Below are 16006 nucleotides of genomic sequence, written 5' to 3'. Positions count from 1 at the left end.
CTTTTCCTATTTCAAAAGTTTTAGTTTTCGAGGGTAATAGCTACGTATCTTAAAAAATGAAGATATTAGACTATTTTAAGGAATAGGAATAGGAATAGGTTTTAGGAATAAGGAATAGGTTTTATTTGCACAATCTCTCGTAGTCATAAAACTAAATGGCGCTTGTGCTTACAAAAAAGAAAAAAGGATTAAATCAAACGACAAAAAAAAAATCAGAAGACAAATAGTTTAAAATCAACAATTGTTATACTTTGATACAAAGAAAGGGATGAATGAGTTGGAAAAACGATTTGTGCGTGAAGGAGGTGCTGCTAATCTGTCAAATTTCTTCAACCTAGTACTTCGATGTTTCACTAAAAACCTGGTGGTAGTATCGATCTGTATTTATCACTTCTGAGAAGATATTGGCCAAACTCAAGAATCAAACTGAGACGACGCTCTTGAAGAGAGGGAATTTGTAAAGTGGATAATGCTAACTTATATTCGATAAAAGCATCGCACAATATTACTTTGACTGCTCTTTTTTGTATTGACTCAAGCTGGTCACTTAGGTAAATAGTGTTATTGACTTGTGGGCCCCATACGGGACATGCATACTCTAAAATTGGTCGAATGTAAGTAAGATAGGCTATCCATAGTTGTGTCACTGAAAAACCAAATCGACGCATTAGTAAAAGTGTCCGCATCGCACTATTTGCCTTTTTGATAATTGTATCGACATTGAGGCTGAAAGAGCAGTCGATGCTAAACTTGACACCAAGCACTACTGCCGAAGATTCACTAGGATAAGGAGGAGGAGGGCACACAAAGTTTCTCTTCAGGGGATTTAAGCGAAGGATTTTAGTCTTTCCTTCGTTGATTTTTGAGGCTGTTCGCAGTACATTCATCTTTGAAGTTTTTGATTATTTCGTTACAGACTTGGGGGACAGCCTCAGACTTCTCAACAATGTACTTCAGTAGGACTGACAAGTCGTCTACATACTTAAATCTTTCTTCATAGCCGGAAAGGATGAAATTTATCACTGCCAAAAACAGTAGACTAGCGAGCTTAGTACCTTGTGGGGCTCCGCATGTAAGCTCGACCCATTCGGGAGTCGGTATCTTCCTGGGAAAAGACTGTAAACGCACTGATAGCGGGCTTGTAAAAAATTGATCACTAAAAGGAGAATATGTTTTTGCGCACCCATGTGCGTAGATTTGTGATAGCAACGGAATGGCGAATAAGATCAAAAGCCTTTCGGTAGTCTACGAGGAGAAGGTCGACTATAGCACTTCCTCGTTCGAGCCACTCGACAATGAGATGGTACATCCGTACTAAATAAACAGTTGTGCTGCTGCCTCTTAAGCATCCATACTGATACGGGTCTAGATGTGCAGAGACCTGTGACATAAGTTTGCGGTAAATAAACGTTTTCTGCAACTTTAGAAAGGTTCGGAGTTATTGATATAGGCCGGAGTTGATCACAAGATTTTGGACACATTACTTTTGGAATAACGCGGGACATATGCTCTTTTCCAAGCACTAGGGAATACTTGCTGAAGGAAACATTGGTTGATTATAGAAGAGAGTGGCTTAGCAAGAAAAATGGCGAATTCACGTAACAGCTTTACTGGAAGCTCACCTGGGTAGGACGCACAGTTCGCTTTCAGTTTTAGGAGTTCCTTATAAACAGTGAATTCAGAGACCTTACATACGTCCTCAATCTCTGCACCAGCAATCATAGTATCAATTTCTGGTTTGGTGATTGATGGAAATGAGGTACAAATGTCAGCAAAAAAAGAATTGACTTCATTAGCTGAGGTTAAGGTACCGTCCTCTTTGAGGAGCCTTAGATCTCTGAGTGTTGTCTTACCGGTAAGTCTTTTTACTGAGGAATGCCATTTGTGGGGGTCTATTGTGAGTAAGGGAGTAATTTTATCCCTCACATACTGCCTCTTGGCACGCTTGTTTAGTTTAACAATATGATTACGCAACTTGGCTGAAGCTACGGTATCACCAGCGATATGAAGGCGACAACGGGTTTTTATTAAATTCTTTAGATCATTGGTTATCCACGGTTTATCAGTGTCACTCACAGTAATGACTTTTACGGGAAAACAAGTCTGAAATTGCTCCTGAAGCAGAGTATTCAGCTTATTGACTTTAATATTAATATCCTGTTCAGAGCAAATGTCCTCAAACTGATAATTACCGATCCAGCGACCAAATGTAGATATCGAGTCCTCAGTAAGTGGTCGCACCATATACTTGACTCGTTTTGGCTTCGGAATTGCCGAACTGGCTTCCCAGAAGATGATAAAGTGATCAGAATTCAGAAGGGGTCCTAGGGATCTCGGTGCGTAATAAAAGTCTGTCAAGTTTGTAAAAATCAAGTCCAGTATGCTGCCACTTTGATGGGTAGGTATTGTAACGGCTTGTCGCAAATCTAAAATATTTGAAACCCATTGCCTATTAGTTTGATTGAAGTCTCCGGCAATAACAAAGCCAGGAGAGACATGCTTGCGGCGCATTTTGTCTACGAAAAACTGAATGTGTTCAATCAAGTCTTTCCTGTTTTTAGCACTTTCAGGATAATAGACCGAAGCAACAATTAAACATGAAAATCTTTTTGATAAACGTGCAGGTTTGCATTCGGTCCATAATATTTCGTGGTCGGAGTCAAAAGGCTCACTTAACAGCCTTGAAGATAGGTCATTACGAACATAAAGTCCAACGCCTCCTCCTCGACGATTCAAGCCACGATCGTGACGCGTATTAAAGTAGCTTGCGTAACCTTTGATGCGCGCCGATTCGTCAGAAGTGTCCCAACATTCGCTTATTATTATTATTGAGGCGTTGTTCTGCCTGGCAATAACTTCAAGTGGATCAGTTTTGTTGTTCAAAGATCTAGCGTTACACACAAGTATATTTGGCAACTTACTTTTAGCTAAAGGACGTTCGGGCTTAAGAACGGGCGGGCTATCCTGGAAGGGGCACACGGGAGTTTCGTCAAATCTCTTCAGACTCGGTATTTTAGGTGCTCTGGATATCTTGATTTTCACCAGGTTTCGCTCAAACACTTGTTTTGGCGAAGAACAATAGTCACGGCTTGTCACTAGCACCGAAATAGCACACCCCGTACGCCTTCTCCTTTCATTTTTCCCTGCCCGACATCCACGTTTCTTTCCTGTCGGATTGTTTCCATTGGTGGACGATGCGCCACCTGTGACTTCTCGCAGTAAGTGCAATACAGTTAGCGTAGTCAAGATAGATGGCGCCAAACAGGTAGAATGGAAACGCAACTTTATTAAGTCATTTTTTGGCACAGCGACGGCTTCAACAGGAGTGATTCTGGTACTCAAAAATAGAGCGAAAATAACTGCATAAGTCAGTATCATTCTCATCATGAAAAACCAACTTCCGCGCACAAATAAAAAGGTAAACTATGGTAGGATGTTTTGCTAGTCGGACGGCGCAAGTATGTTGAAAAAATGAAGATATTAGACTATTTTATGATTGCAAATGGTAAAGAATGTGATTAAAGGCTCTTTTCCTATGTCAAAAGTTTTAGTTTTCGAGGGTAATAGCTACGTATGTTGAAAAAATGAAGATATTAGACTATTTTATGATTGCACATGGTAAAGAATGTGAATAAAGGCTCTTTTCCTATTTCAAAAGTTTTAGTTTTCGAGGGTAAGAGCTTTGTCTGTGGAAAAAGTGAAGATATTAGATTAGTTTATGATTGCACATGGTAAAGAATGTGATTAAAGGCTCTTTTCCTATGTCAAAAGTTTTAGTTTTCGAGGGTAATAGCTACGTATGTTGAAAAAATGAAGATATTAGACTATTTTATGATTGACAAATGGTAAAGAATGTGATTAAAGGCTCTTTTCCTATTTCAAAAGTTTTAGTTTTCGAGGGTAATAGCTACGTATGTTGAAAAAATGAAGATATTAGACTATTTTATGATTACAAATGGTAAAGAATGTGATTAAAGGCTCTTTTCCTATTTCAAAAGTTTTAGTTTTCGAGGGTAATAGCTTTGTCTGTGAAAAAAATGAAGATATTAGACAATTTTATGATTGCACATGGTAAAGAATATGATTAAAGGCTCTTTTCCTATTTCAAAAGTTTTAGTTTTCGAAGGAAATAGCTACGTATGTTGAAAAAATGAAGATATTAGACTATTTTATGATTGCAAATGGTAAAGAATGTGATTAAAGGCTCTTTTCCTATGTCAAAAGTTTTAGTTTTCGAGGGTAATAGCTACGTATGTTGAAAAAATGAAGATATTAGACAATTTTATGATTGCACATGGTAAAGAATGTGATTAAAGGCTCTTTTCCTATTTCAAAAGTTTTAGTTTTCGAGGGTAATAGCTACGTATGTTGAAAAAATGAAGATATTAGACTATTTTATGATTGCAAATGAAAAAGAATGTGATTAAAGGCTCTTTTCCTATTTCAAAAGTTTTAGTTTTCGAGGGTAATAGCTTTGTCTGTGGAGAAAATGAAAATATTAGACAATTTTATGATTGCACATGGTAAAGAATGTGATTAAAGGCTCTTTTCCTATTTCAAAAGTTTTAGTTTTCGAGGGTAATAGCTACGTATGTTGAAAAAATGAAGATATTAGACTATTTTATGATTGCACATGGTAAAGAATGTGATTAACGGCTCTTTTCCTATTTCAAAAGTTTTAGTTTTCGAGGGTAATAGTTTTGTCGGTGGAAAAAATGAAGATATTAGACAATTTTATGATTGCACATGGTAAAGAATGTTATTAAAGGCTCTTTTCCTATTTCAAAAGTTTTAGTTTTCGAGGCTAATAGCTACGTAAGTTGAAAAAATGAAGATATTAGACTATTTTATGATTGCAGATGGTAAAGAATGTGATTAAAGGCTCTTTTCCTATTTCAAAAGTTTTAGTTTTCTAGGGTAATAGCTACTTATGTTGAAAAAATAAAGATATTAGACTATTTTATGATTGCAAATGGTAAAGAATGTGATTAAAGGCTCTTTTCCTATTTCAAAAGTTTTAGTTTTCGAGGGTAGTAGCTACGTATGTTGAAAAAATGAAGATATTAGACTATTTTATGATTGCAAATGGTAAAGAATGTGATTAAAGGCTCTTTTCCTATTTCAAAAGTTTTAGTTTTCGAGGGTAATAGCTTTGTCTGTGGAAAAAATGAAGATATTAGACAATTTTATGATGGCGCATGGTAAAGAATGTGATTAAAGGCTCTTTTCCTATTTCAAAAATTTTAGTTTTCGAGGGTAATAGCTACATATGTTGAAAAAATGAAGATATTAGACTATTTTATGATTGCACATGGTAAAGAATGTGATTAAAGGCTCTTTTCCTATGTCAAAAGTTATAGTTTTCGAGGGTAATAGCTACGTATGTTGAAAAAATGAAGATATTAGACTATTTTATGATTGCACATGGTAAAGAATGTGATTAAAGGCTCTTTTCCTATGTCAAAAGTTTTAGTTTTCGAGGGTAATAGCTACGTATGTTGAAAAAATTAAGATATTAGACTATTTTATGATTGCAAATGGTGAAGAATGTGATTAAAGGCTCTTTTCCTATTTCAAAAGTTTTAGTTTTCGAGGGTAATAGCTTTGTCTGTGGAAAAAATGAAGATATTAGACAATTTTATGATTGCACATGGTAAAGAATTTGATTAAAGGCTCTTTTCCTATGTCAAAAGTTTTAGTTTTCGAGGGTAAGAGCTTTGTCTGTGGAAAAAATGAAGATAATAGACAATTTTATGATTGCACATGGTAAAGAATGTGATTAAAGGCTCTTTTCCTATTTCAAAAGTTTTAGTTTTCGAGGGTAATAGCTACGTATGTTGAAAAAATGAAGATATTAGACTATTTTATGATTGCAAATGGTAAAGAATGTGATTAAAGGCTCTTTTCCTATTTCAAAAGTTTCAGTTTTCGAGGGTAATAGCTACGTATGTTGAAAAAATGAAGATATTAGACTATTTTATGATTGCAAATGGTAAAGAATGTGATTAAAGGCTCTTTTCCTATGTCAAAAGTTTTAGTTTTCGAGGGTAATAGCTACGTATGTTGAAAAAATGAAGATATTAGACTATTTTATGATTGCAAATGGTAAAAAATGTGATTAAAGGCTCTTTTCCTATTTCAAAAGTTTCAGTTTTCGAGGGTAATAGCTACGTATGTTGAAAAAATGAAGATATTAGACTATTTTATGATTGCAAATGGTAAAGAATGTGATTAAAGGCTCTTTTCCTATTTCAAAAGTTTCAGTTTTCGAGGGTAATAGCTACGTATGTTGAAAAAATGAAGATATTAGACTATTTTATGATTGCAAATGGTAAAGAATGTGATTAAAGGCTCTTTTCCTTTGTCAAAAGTTTTAGTTTTCGAGAGTAATAGCTACGTATGTTGAAAAAAATGAAGATATTAGACAATTTTATGATTGCACATGGTAAAGGATTTAAGGCTCTTTTCCTATTTCAAAAGTTTTTAGTTTTCGAGGGTAATAGCTACGTAAGTTCAAAAAATGAAGGTATTAGACTATTTTATGACTGCAAATGGTAAAGAATGTGATTAAAGGCTCTTTTCCTATGTCAAAAGTTTTAGTTTTCGAGGGCAATAGCTACGTATGTTGTAAAAAATGAAGATATTAGACAATTTTATGATTGCACATGGTAAAGGATTTAAGGCTCTTTTCCTATTTCAAAAGTTTTAGTTTTCGAGGGTAATAGCTACGTTAGTTCAAAAAATGAAGGTATTAAACTATTTTATGACTGCAAATGGTAAAGAATGTGATTAAAGGCTCTTTTCCTATTTCAAAAGTTTCAGTTTTCGAGGGTAATAGCTACGTATGTTGAAAAAATGAAGATATCAGACTATTTTATGATTGCAAATGGTAAAGAATGTGATTAAAGGCTCTTTTCCTATTTCAAAAGTTTTAGTTTTCGAGGGTAATAGCTTTGTCTGTGGAAAAAATGAAAATATTAGACAATTTTATGATTGCACATGGTAAAAAATGTGATTAAAAGCTCTTTTCCTATTTCAAAAGTTTTAGTTTTCGAAGGAAATAGCTACGTATGTTGAAAAAATGAAGATATTAGACTATTTTATGATTGCAAATGGTAAAGAATGTGATTAAAGGCTCTTTTCCTATGTCAAAAGTTTTAGTTTTCGAGGGTAATAGCTACGTATGTTGAAAAAAATGAAGATATTAGACAATTTTATGATTGCACATGGTAAAGGATTTAAGGCTCTTTTCCTATTTCAAAAGTTTAAGTTTTCGAGGGTAATAGCTACGTAAATTCAAAAAATGAAGGTATTAGACTATTTTATGACTGCAAATGGTAAAGAATGTGATTAAAGGCTCTTTTCCTATGTCAAAAGTTTTAGTTTTCGAGGGTAATAGCTACGTATGTTGAAAAAAATGAAGATATTAGACAATTTTATGATTGCACATGGTAATGGATTTAAGGCTCTTTTCCTATTTCAAAAGTTTTAGTTTTCGAGGGTAATAGCTACGTAAGTTCAAAAAATGAAGGTATTAGACTATTTTATGACTGCAAATGGTAAAGAATGTGTTTAAAGGCTCTTTTCCTATGTCAAAAGTTTTAGTTTTCGAGGGTAATAGCTACGTATGTTGAAAAAATGAAGATATTAGACTATTTTATGATTGCAAATGGTAAAGAATGTGATTAAAGGCTCTTTTCCTATTTCAAAAGTTTTAGTTTTCGAGGGTAATAGCTACGTATGTTGAAAAAATAAAGATATTAGACAATTTTATGATTGCACATGGTAAAGAATGTGATTAAAGGCTCTTTTCCTATTTCAAAAGTGTTAGTTTTCGAGGGTAATAGCTACGTATCTTAAAAAATGAAGATATTAGACTATTTTATAGGAATAGGAATAGGAATAGGTTTTAGGAATAGGAATAGGTTTTATTTGCACAATCTCTCGTAGTCATAAAACTAAATGGCGCTTGTGTTTACAAAAAAGAAAAAAGGATTAAATCAAACGACAAAAAAAAAATCAGAAGACAAATAGTTTAAAATCAACAATTGTTATACTTTGATACAAAGAAAGGGATGAATGAGTTGGAAAAACGATTTGTGCGTGAAGGAGGTGCTGCTAATCTGTCAAATTTCTTCAACCTAGTACTTCGATGTTTCACTAAAACTGGTGGTAGTATCGATCTGTATTTATCACTTCTGAGAAGATATTGGCCAAACTCAAGAATCAAACTGAGACGACGCTCTTGAAGAGAGGGAATTTGTAAAGTGGATAATGCTAACTTATATTCGATAAAAGCATCGCACAATATTACTTTGACTGCTCTTTTTTGTATTGACTCAAGCTGGTCACTTAGGTAAATAGTGTTATTGACTTGTGGGCCCCATACGGGACATGCATACTCTAAAATTGGTCGAATGTAAGTAAGATAGGCTATCCTTAGTTGTGTCACTGAAAAACCAAATCGACGCATTAGTATAAGTGTCCGCATCGCACTATTTGCCTTTTTGATAATTGTATCGACATTGAGGCTGAAAGAGCAGTCGATGCTAAACTTGACACCAAGCACTACTGCCGAAGATTCACTAGGATAAGGAGGAGGAGGGCACACAAAGTTTCTCTTCAGGGGATTTAAGCGAAGGATTTTAGTCTTTCCTTCGTTGATTTTGAGGCTGTTCGCAGTACATTCATCTTTGAAGTTTTTGATTATTTCGTTACAGAATTGGGGGACAGCCTCAGACTTCTCAACAATGTACTTCAGTAGGACTGACAAGTCGTCTACATACTTAAATCTTTCTTCATAGCCGAAAAGGATGAAATTTATCACTGCCAAAAACAGTAGACTAGCGAGCTTAGTACCTTGTGGGGTTCCGCATGTAAGCTCGACCCATTCGGAGTCGGTATCTCCTGGGAAAGACTGTGAACGCACTGATAGCGGGCTTGTAAAAAATTCATTACTAAAAGGAGAATATGTTTTTGCGCACCCATGGTGCGTAGATTTGTGATTGCAACGGAATGGCGAATAAGATCAAAAGCCTTTCGGTAGTCTACGAGGAGAAGGTCGACTATAGCACTTCCTCGGTCGAGCCACTCGACAATGAGATGGTACATCCGTACTAAATAAACAGTTGTGCTGCTGCCTCTTAAGCATCCATACTGATACGGGTCTAGATGTGCAGAGACCTGTGACATAAGTTTGCGGTAAATAAACGTTTCTGCAACTTTAGAAAGGTTCGGAGTGATTGATATAGGCCGGAGTTGATCACAAGATTTTGGACACATTACTTTTGGAATAACGCGGACATATGCTCTTTTCCAAGCACTAGGGAATACTTGCTGAAGGAAACATTGGTTGATTATAGAAGAGAGTGGCTTAGCAAGAAAAATGGCGAATTCACGTAACAGCTTTACTGGAAGCTCACCTGGGTAGGACGCACAGTTCGCTTTCAGTTTTAGGAGTTCCTTATAAACAGTGAATTCAGAGACCTTACATACGTCCTCAATCTCTGCACCAGCAATGATAGTATCAATTTCTGATTTGGTGATTGATGGAAATGAGGTACAAATGTCAGCAAAAAAAGAATTGACTTCATTAGCTGAGGTTAAGGTACCGTCCTCTTTGAGGAGCCTTAGATCTCTGAGTGTTGTCTTACCGGTAAGTCTTTTTACTGAGGAATGCCATTTGTGGGGGTCTATTGTGAGTAAGGGAGTAATTTTATCCCTCACATACTGCCTCTTGGCACGCTTGTTTAGTTTAACAATATGATTACGCAACTTGGCTGAAGCTACGGTATCACCAGCGATATGAAGGCGACAACGGGTTTTTATTAAATTCTTTAGATCATTGGTTATCCACGGTTTATCAGTGTCACTCACAGTAATGACTTTTACGGGAAAACAAGTCTGAAATTGCTCCTGAAGCAGAGTATTCAGCTTATTGACTTTAATATTAATATCCTGTTCAGAGCAAATGTCCTCAAACTGATAATTACCGATCCAGCGACCAAATGTAGAAATCGAGTCCTCAGTAAGTGGTCGCACCATATACTTGACTTGTTTTGGCTTCGGAATTGCCGAACTGGCTTCCCAGAAGATGATAAAGTGATCAGAATTCAGAAGGGGTCCTAGGGATCTCGGTGCGTAATAAAAGTCTGTCAAGTTTGTAAAAATCAAGTCCAGTATGCTGCCACTTTGATGGGTAGGTATTGTAACGGCTTGTCGCAAATCTAAAATATTTGAAACCCATTGCCTATTAGTTTGATTGAAGTCTCCGGCAATAACAAAGCCAGGAGAGACATGCTTGCGGCGCATTTTGTCTACGAAAAACTGAATGTGTTCAATCAAGTCTTTCCTGTTTTTAGCACTTTCAGGATAATAGACCGAAGAAACAATTAAACATGAAAATCTTTTTGATAAACGTGCAGGTTTGCATTCGGTCCATAATATTTCGTGGTCGGAGTCAAAAGGCTTACTTAACAGCCTTGAGGATAGGTCATTACGAACATAAGGTCCAACGCCTCCTCCTCGACGATTCAAGCCACGATCGTGACGCGTATTAAAGTAGCTTGCGTAACCTTTGATGCGCGCCGATTCGTCAGAAGTGTCCCAACATTCGCTTATTATTATTATTGAGGCGTTGTTCTGCCTGGCAATAACTTCAAGTGCATCAGTTTTGTTGTTCAAAGATCTAGCGTTACACACAAGTATATTTGGCAACTTACTTTTAGCTAAAGGACGTTCGGGCTTAAGAACGGGCGGGCTATCCTGGAAGGGGCACACGGGAGTTTCGTCAAATCTCTTCAGACTCGGTATTTTAGGTGCTCTGGATATCTTGATTTTCACCAGGTTTCGCTCAAACACTTGTTTTGGCGAAGAACAATAGTCACGGCTTGTCACTAGCACCGAAATAGCACACCCCGTACGCCTTCTCCTTTCATTTTTCCCTGCCCGACATCCACGTTTCTTTCCTGTCGGATTGTTTCCATTGGTGGACGATGCGCCACCTGTGACTTCTCGCAGTAAGTGCAATGCAGTTAGCGTAGTCAAGATAGATGGCGCCAAACAGGTAGAATGGAAACGCAACTTTATTAAGTCATTTTTTGGCACAGCGACGGCTTCAACAGGAGTGATTCTGGTACTCAAAAATAGAGCGAAAATAACTGCATAAGTCAATATCATTCTCATCATGAAAAACCAACTTCCGCGCACAAATAAAAAGGTAAACTATGGTAGGATGTTTTGCTAGTCGGACGGCGCAAGTATGTTGAAAAAATGAAGATATTAGACTATTTTATGATTGCAAATGGTAAAGAATGTGATTAAAGGCTCTTTTCCTATGTCAAAAGTTTTAGTTTTCGAGGGTAATAGCTACGTATGTTGAAAAAATGAAGATATTAGACTATTTTATGATTGCACATGGTAAAGAATGTTAATAAAGGCTCTTTTCCTATTTCAATAAGTTTTAGTTTTTCAAGGGTAAGAGCTTTGTCTGTGGAACAAATGAAGATATTAGATTAGTTTATGATTGCACATGGTAAAGAATGTGATTAAAGGCTCTTTTGCTATGTCAAAAGTTTTAGTTTTCGAGGGTAATAGCTACGTATGTTGAAAAAATGAAGATATTAGACTATTTTATGATTGCAAATGGTAAAGAATGTGATTAAAGGCTCTTTTCCTATTTCAAAAGTTTTAGTTTTCGAGGGTAATAGCTACGTATGTTGAAAAAATGAAGATATTAGACTATTTTATGATTGCAAATGGTAAAGAATGTGATTAAAGGCTCTTTTCCTATTTCAAAAGTTTTAGTTTTCGAGGGTAATAGCTTTGTCTGTGAAAAAAATGAAGATATTAGACAATTTTATGATTGCACATGGTAAAGAATGTGATTAAAGGCTCTTTTCCTATTTCAAAAGTTTTAGTTTTCGAAGGAAATAGCTACGTATGTTGAAAAAATGAAGATATTAGACTATTTTATGATTGCAAATGGTAAAGAATGTGAATAAAGGCTCTTTTCCTATGTCAAAAGTTTTAGTTTTCGAGGGTAATAGCTACGTATGTTGAAAAAATGAAGATATTAGACAATTTTATGATTGCACATGGTAAAGAATGTGATTAAAGGCTCTTTTCCTATTTCAAAAGTTTTAGTTTTCGAGGGTAATAGCTACGTATGTTGAAAAAATGAAGATATTAGACTATTTTATGATTGCAAATGAAAAAGAATGTGATTAAAGGCTCTTTTCCTATTTCAAAAGTTTTAGTTTTCGAGGGTAATAGTTTCGTCTGTGGAAAAAATGAAGATATTAGACAATTTTATGATTGCACATGGTAAAGAATGTGATTAAAGGCTCTTTTCCTATTTCAAAAGTTTTAGTTTTCGAGGGTAATAGCTACGTATGTTGAAAAAATGAAGATATTAGACTATTTTATGATTGCACATGGTAAAGAATGTGATTAACGGCTCTTTTCCTATTTCAAAAGTTTTAGTTTTCGAGGGTAATAGTTTTGTCGGTGGAAAAAATGAAGATATTAGACAATTTTATGATTGCACATGGTAAAGAATGTTATTAAAGGCTCTTTTCCTATTTCAAAAGTTTTAGTTTTCGAGGCTAATAGCTACGTAAGTTGAAAAAATGAAGATATTAGACTATTTTATGATTGCAGATGGTAAAGAATGTGATTAAAGGCTCTTTTCCTATTTCAAAAGTTTTAGTTTTCGGGGGTAATAGCTACGTATGTTGAAAAAATTAAGATATTAGACTATTTTATGATTGCACATGGTAAAGAATGTGATTAAAGGCTCTTTTCCTATTTCAAAAGTTTTAGTTTTCGAGGGTAATAGCTACTTATGTTGAAAAAATTAAGATATTAGACTATTTTATGATTGCAAATGGTAAAGAATGTGATTAAAGGCTCTTTTCCTATTTCAAAAGTTTTAGTTTTCGAGGGTAGTAGCTACGTATGTTGAAAAAATGAAGATATTAGACTATTTTATGATTGCAAATGGTAAAGAATGTGATTAAAGGCTCTTTTCCTATTTCAAAAGTTTTAGTTTTCGAGGGTAATAGCTTTGTCTGTGGAAAAAATGAAGATATTAGACAATTTTATGATGGCACATGGTAAAGAATGTGATTAAAGGCTCTTTTCCTATTTCAAAAATTTTAGTTTTCGAGGGTAATAGCTACATATGTTGAAAAAATGTAGATATTAGACTATTTTATGATTGCACATGGTAAAGAATGTGATTAAAGGCTCTTTTCCTATGTCAAAAGTTATAGTTTTCGAGGGTAATAGCTACGTATGTTGAAAAAATGAAGATATTAGACTATTTTATGATTGCAAATGGTAAAGAATGTGATTAAAGGCTCTTTTTCTATTTCAAAAGTTTTAGTTTTCGAGGGTAATAGCTACGTATGTTAAAAAATGAAGATATTAGACTATTTTATGATTGCACATGGTAAAGAATGTGATTAAAGGCTCTTTTCCTATTTCAAAATTTTAGTTTTCGAGGGTAATAGCTACGTATGTTGAAAAAATGAAGATATTAGACTATTTTATGATTGCAAATGGTAAAGAATGTGATTAACGGCTCTTTTCCTATTTCAAAAGTTTTAGTTTTCGAGGGTAATAGCTACGTATGTTGAAAAAATGAAGATATTAGACTATTTTATGATTGCAAATAGTAAAGAATGCGATTAAAGGCTCTTTTCCTATTTCAAAAGTTTTAGTTTTCGAGGGTAAGAGCTTTGTCTGTGGAAAAAATGAAGATATTAGACTATTTTATGATTGCACATGGTAAAGAATGTGATTAAAGGCTCTTTTCCTATTTCAAAAGTTTTAGTTTTCGAGGGTAATAGCTTTGTCTTTGGAAAAAATGAAGATATTAGACAATTTTATGATTGCACATGGTAAAGAAGGTGATTAAATGCTCTTTTCCTATTTCAAAAGTTTTAGTTTTCGAAGGAAATAGCTACGTATGTTGAAAAAATGAAGATATTAGACTATTTTATGATTGCAAATGGTAAAGAATGTGATTAAAGGCTCTTTTCCTATTTCAAAAGTTTTAGTTTTTGAGGGTAATAGCTACGTAAGTTGAAAAAATGAAGATATTAGACTATTTTATGATTGCAGATGGTAAAGAATGTGATTAAAGGCTCTTTTCCTATGTCAAAAGTTTTAGTTTTCGAGGGTAATAGCTATGTATGTTGAAAAAATGAAGATATTAGACTATTTTATGATTGCAAATGGTAAAGAATGTGATTAAAGGCTCTTTTCCTATTTCAAAAGTTTTAGTTTTCGAGGGTAATAGCTACGTATGTTGAAAAAATGAAGATATTAGACTATTTTATGATTGCACATGGTAAAGAATGTGATGAAAGGCTCTTTTCCTATTTCAAAAGTTTTAGTTTTCGAGGGTAATAGCTACTTATGTTGAAAAAATGAAGATATTAGACTATTTTATGGTTGCAAATGGTAAAGAATGTGATTAAAGGCTCTTTTCCTATTTCAAAAGTTTTAGTTTTTGAGGGTTATAGCTACGTATGTTGAAATAATGAAGATATTAGACTATTTTATGATTGCAAATGGTAAAGAATGTGATTAAAGGCTCTTTTCCTATTTCAAAAGTTTTAGTTTTCGAGGGTAAGAGCTTTGTCTGTGGAAAAAATGAAGATATTAGACTATTTTATGATTGCAAATGGTAAAGAATGTGATTAAAGGCTCTTTTCCTATTTCAAAAGTTTTAGTTTTCGAGGGTAATAGCTACGTATGTTGAAAAAATGAGGATATTAGACTATTTTATGATTGCAAATGGTAAAGAATGTGATTAAAGGCTCTTTTCCTATTTCAAAAGTTTTAGTTTTCGAGGATAATAGTTTTGTCTGTGGAAAAAATGAAGATATTAGACAATTTTATGATTGCACATGGTAAAGAATGTGATTAAAGGCTCTTTTCCTATTTCAAAAGTTTTACTTTTCGAGGGTAATAGCTACGTAAGTTGAAAAAATGAAGATATTAGACTATTTTATGATTGCAGATGGTAAAGAATGTGATTAAAGGCTCTTTTCCTATGTCAAAAGTTTTAGTTTTCGAGGGTAATAGCTACGTATGTTGAAAAAATGAAGATATTAGACTATTTTATGATTGCAAATGGTAAAGAATGCGATTAAAGGCTCTTTTCCTATTTCAAAAGTTTTAGTTTTCGAGGGTAATAGCTACGTATGTTGAAAAAATGAAGATATTAGACTATTTTATGATTGCACATGGTAAAGAATGTGATGAAAGGCTCTTTTCCTATTTCAAAAGTTTTAGTTTTCGAGGGTAATAGCTACTTATGTTGAAAAAATGAAGATATTAGACTATTTTATGATTGCAAATGGTAAAGAATGTGATTAAAGGCTCTTTTCCTATTTCAAAAGTTTTAGTTTTTGAGGGTAATAGCTACGTATGTTGAAATAATGAAGATATTAGACTATTTTATGATTGCAAATGGTAAAGAATGTGATTAAAGGCTCTTTTCCTATTTCAAAAGTTTTAGTTTTCGAGGGTAAGAGCTTTGTCTTTGGAAAAAATGAAGATATTAGACTATTTTATGATTGCACATGGTAAAGAATGTGATTAAAGGCTCTTTTCCTATTTCAAAAGTTTTAGTTTTCGAGGGTAATAGCTATGTATGTTGAAAAACTGAAGATATTAGACAATTTTGTGATTGCACATGGTAAAGAATGTGATCAAAGGCTCTTTTCCTATTTCAAAAGTTTTAGTTTTCGAGGGTAATAGCTTTGTCTGTGGAAAAAATGAACATATTAGAGTATTTTATGATGGCACATGGTAAAGAATGTGATTAAAGGCTCTTTTCCTATTTCAAAAGTTTTAGTTTTCGAGGGTAATAGCTACGTATGTTGAAAAAATGAAGATATTAGACTATTTTATGATTGCAAATGGTAAAGAATGTGATTAAAGGCTCTTTTCCTATTTCAAAAGTTTTAGTTTTCGAGGGTAAGAGCTTTGT

The 16006-nt window shown here is 34.2% G+C and overlaps 1 protein-coding gene across 1 annotated transcript; it reads right to left on the bottom strand.

Annotated features, from left to right (window-relative positions):
• Positions 1-8823: 8823 nt before the first annotated feature.
• On the bottom strand, positions 8824-11178 carry LOC136043331 (uncharacterized). The gene has a single exon (XM_065728258.1). It carries the CDS (start codon positions 11176-11178, stop codon positions 8824-8826), a length of 2355 nt encoding a protein of 784 aa, XP_065584330.1.
• Positions 11179-16006: the final 4828 nt, after the last annotated feature.

This window comes from Artemia franciscana, unplaced genomic scaffold, assembly GCF_032884065.1.
Source record: "Artemia franciscana unplaced genomic scaffold, ASM3288406v1 Scaffold_4600, whole genome shotgun sequence".
NCBI classification, from domain to species: Eukaryota; Metazoa; Arthropoda; class Branchiopoda; order Anostraca; family Artemiidae; genus Artemia; species Artemia franciscana.
This window is presented reverse-complemented; position numbering and strand designations above follow the sequence as displayed.

Excerpts from the sequence above, each read along its gene's own strand:
- LOC136043331 (XM_065728258.1), bottom strand. The coding sequence starts at position 11,178 with ATGATATTGACTTATGCAGTTATTTTCGCTCTATTTTTGAGTACCAGA.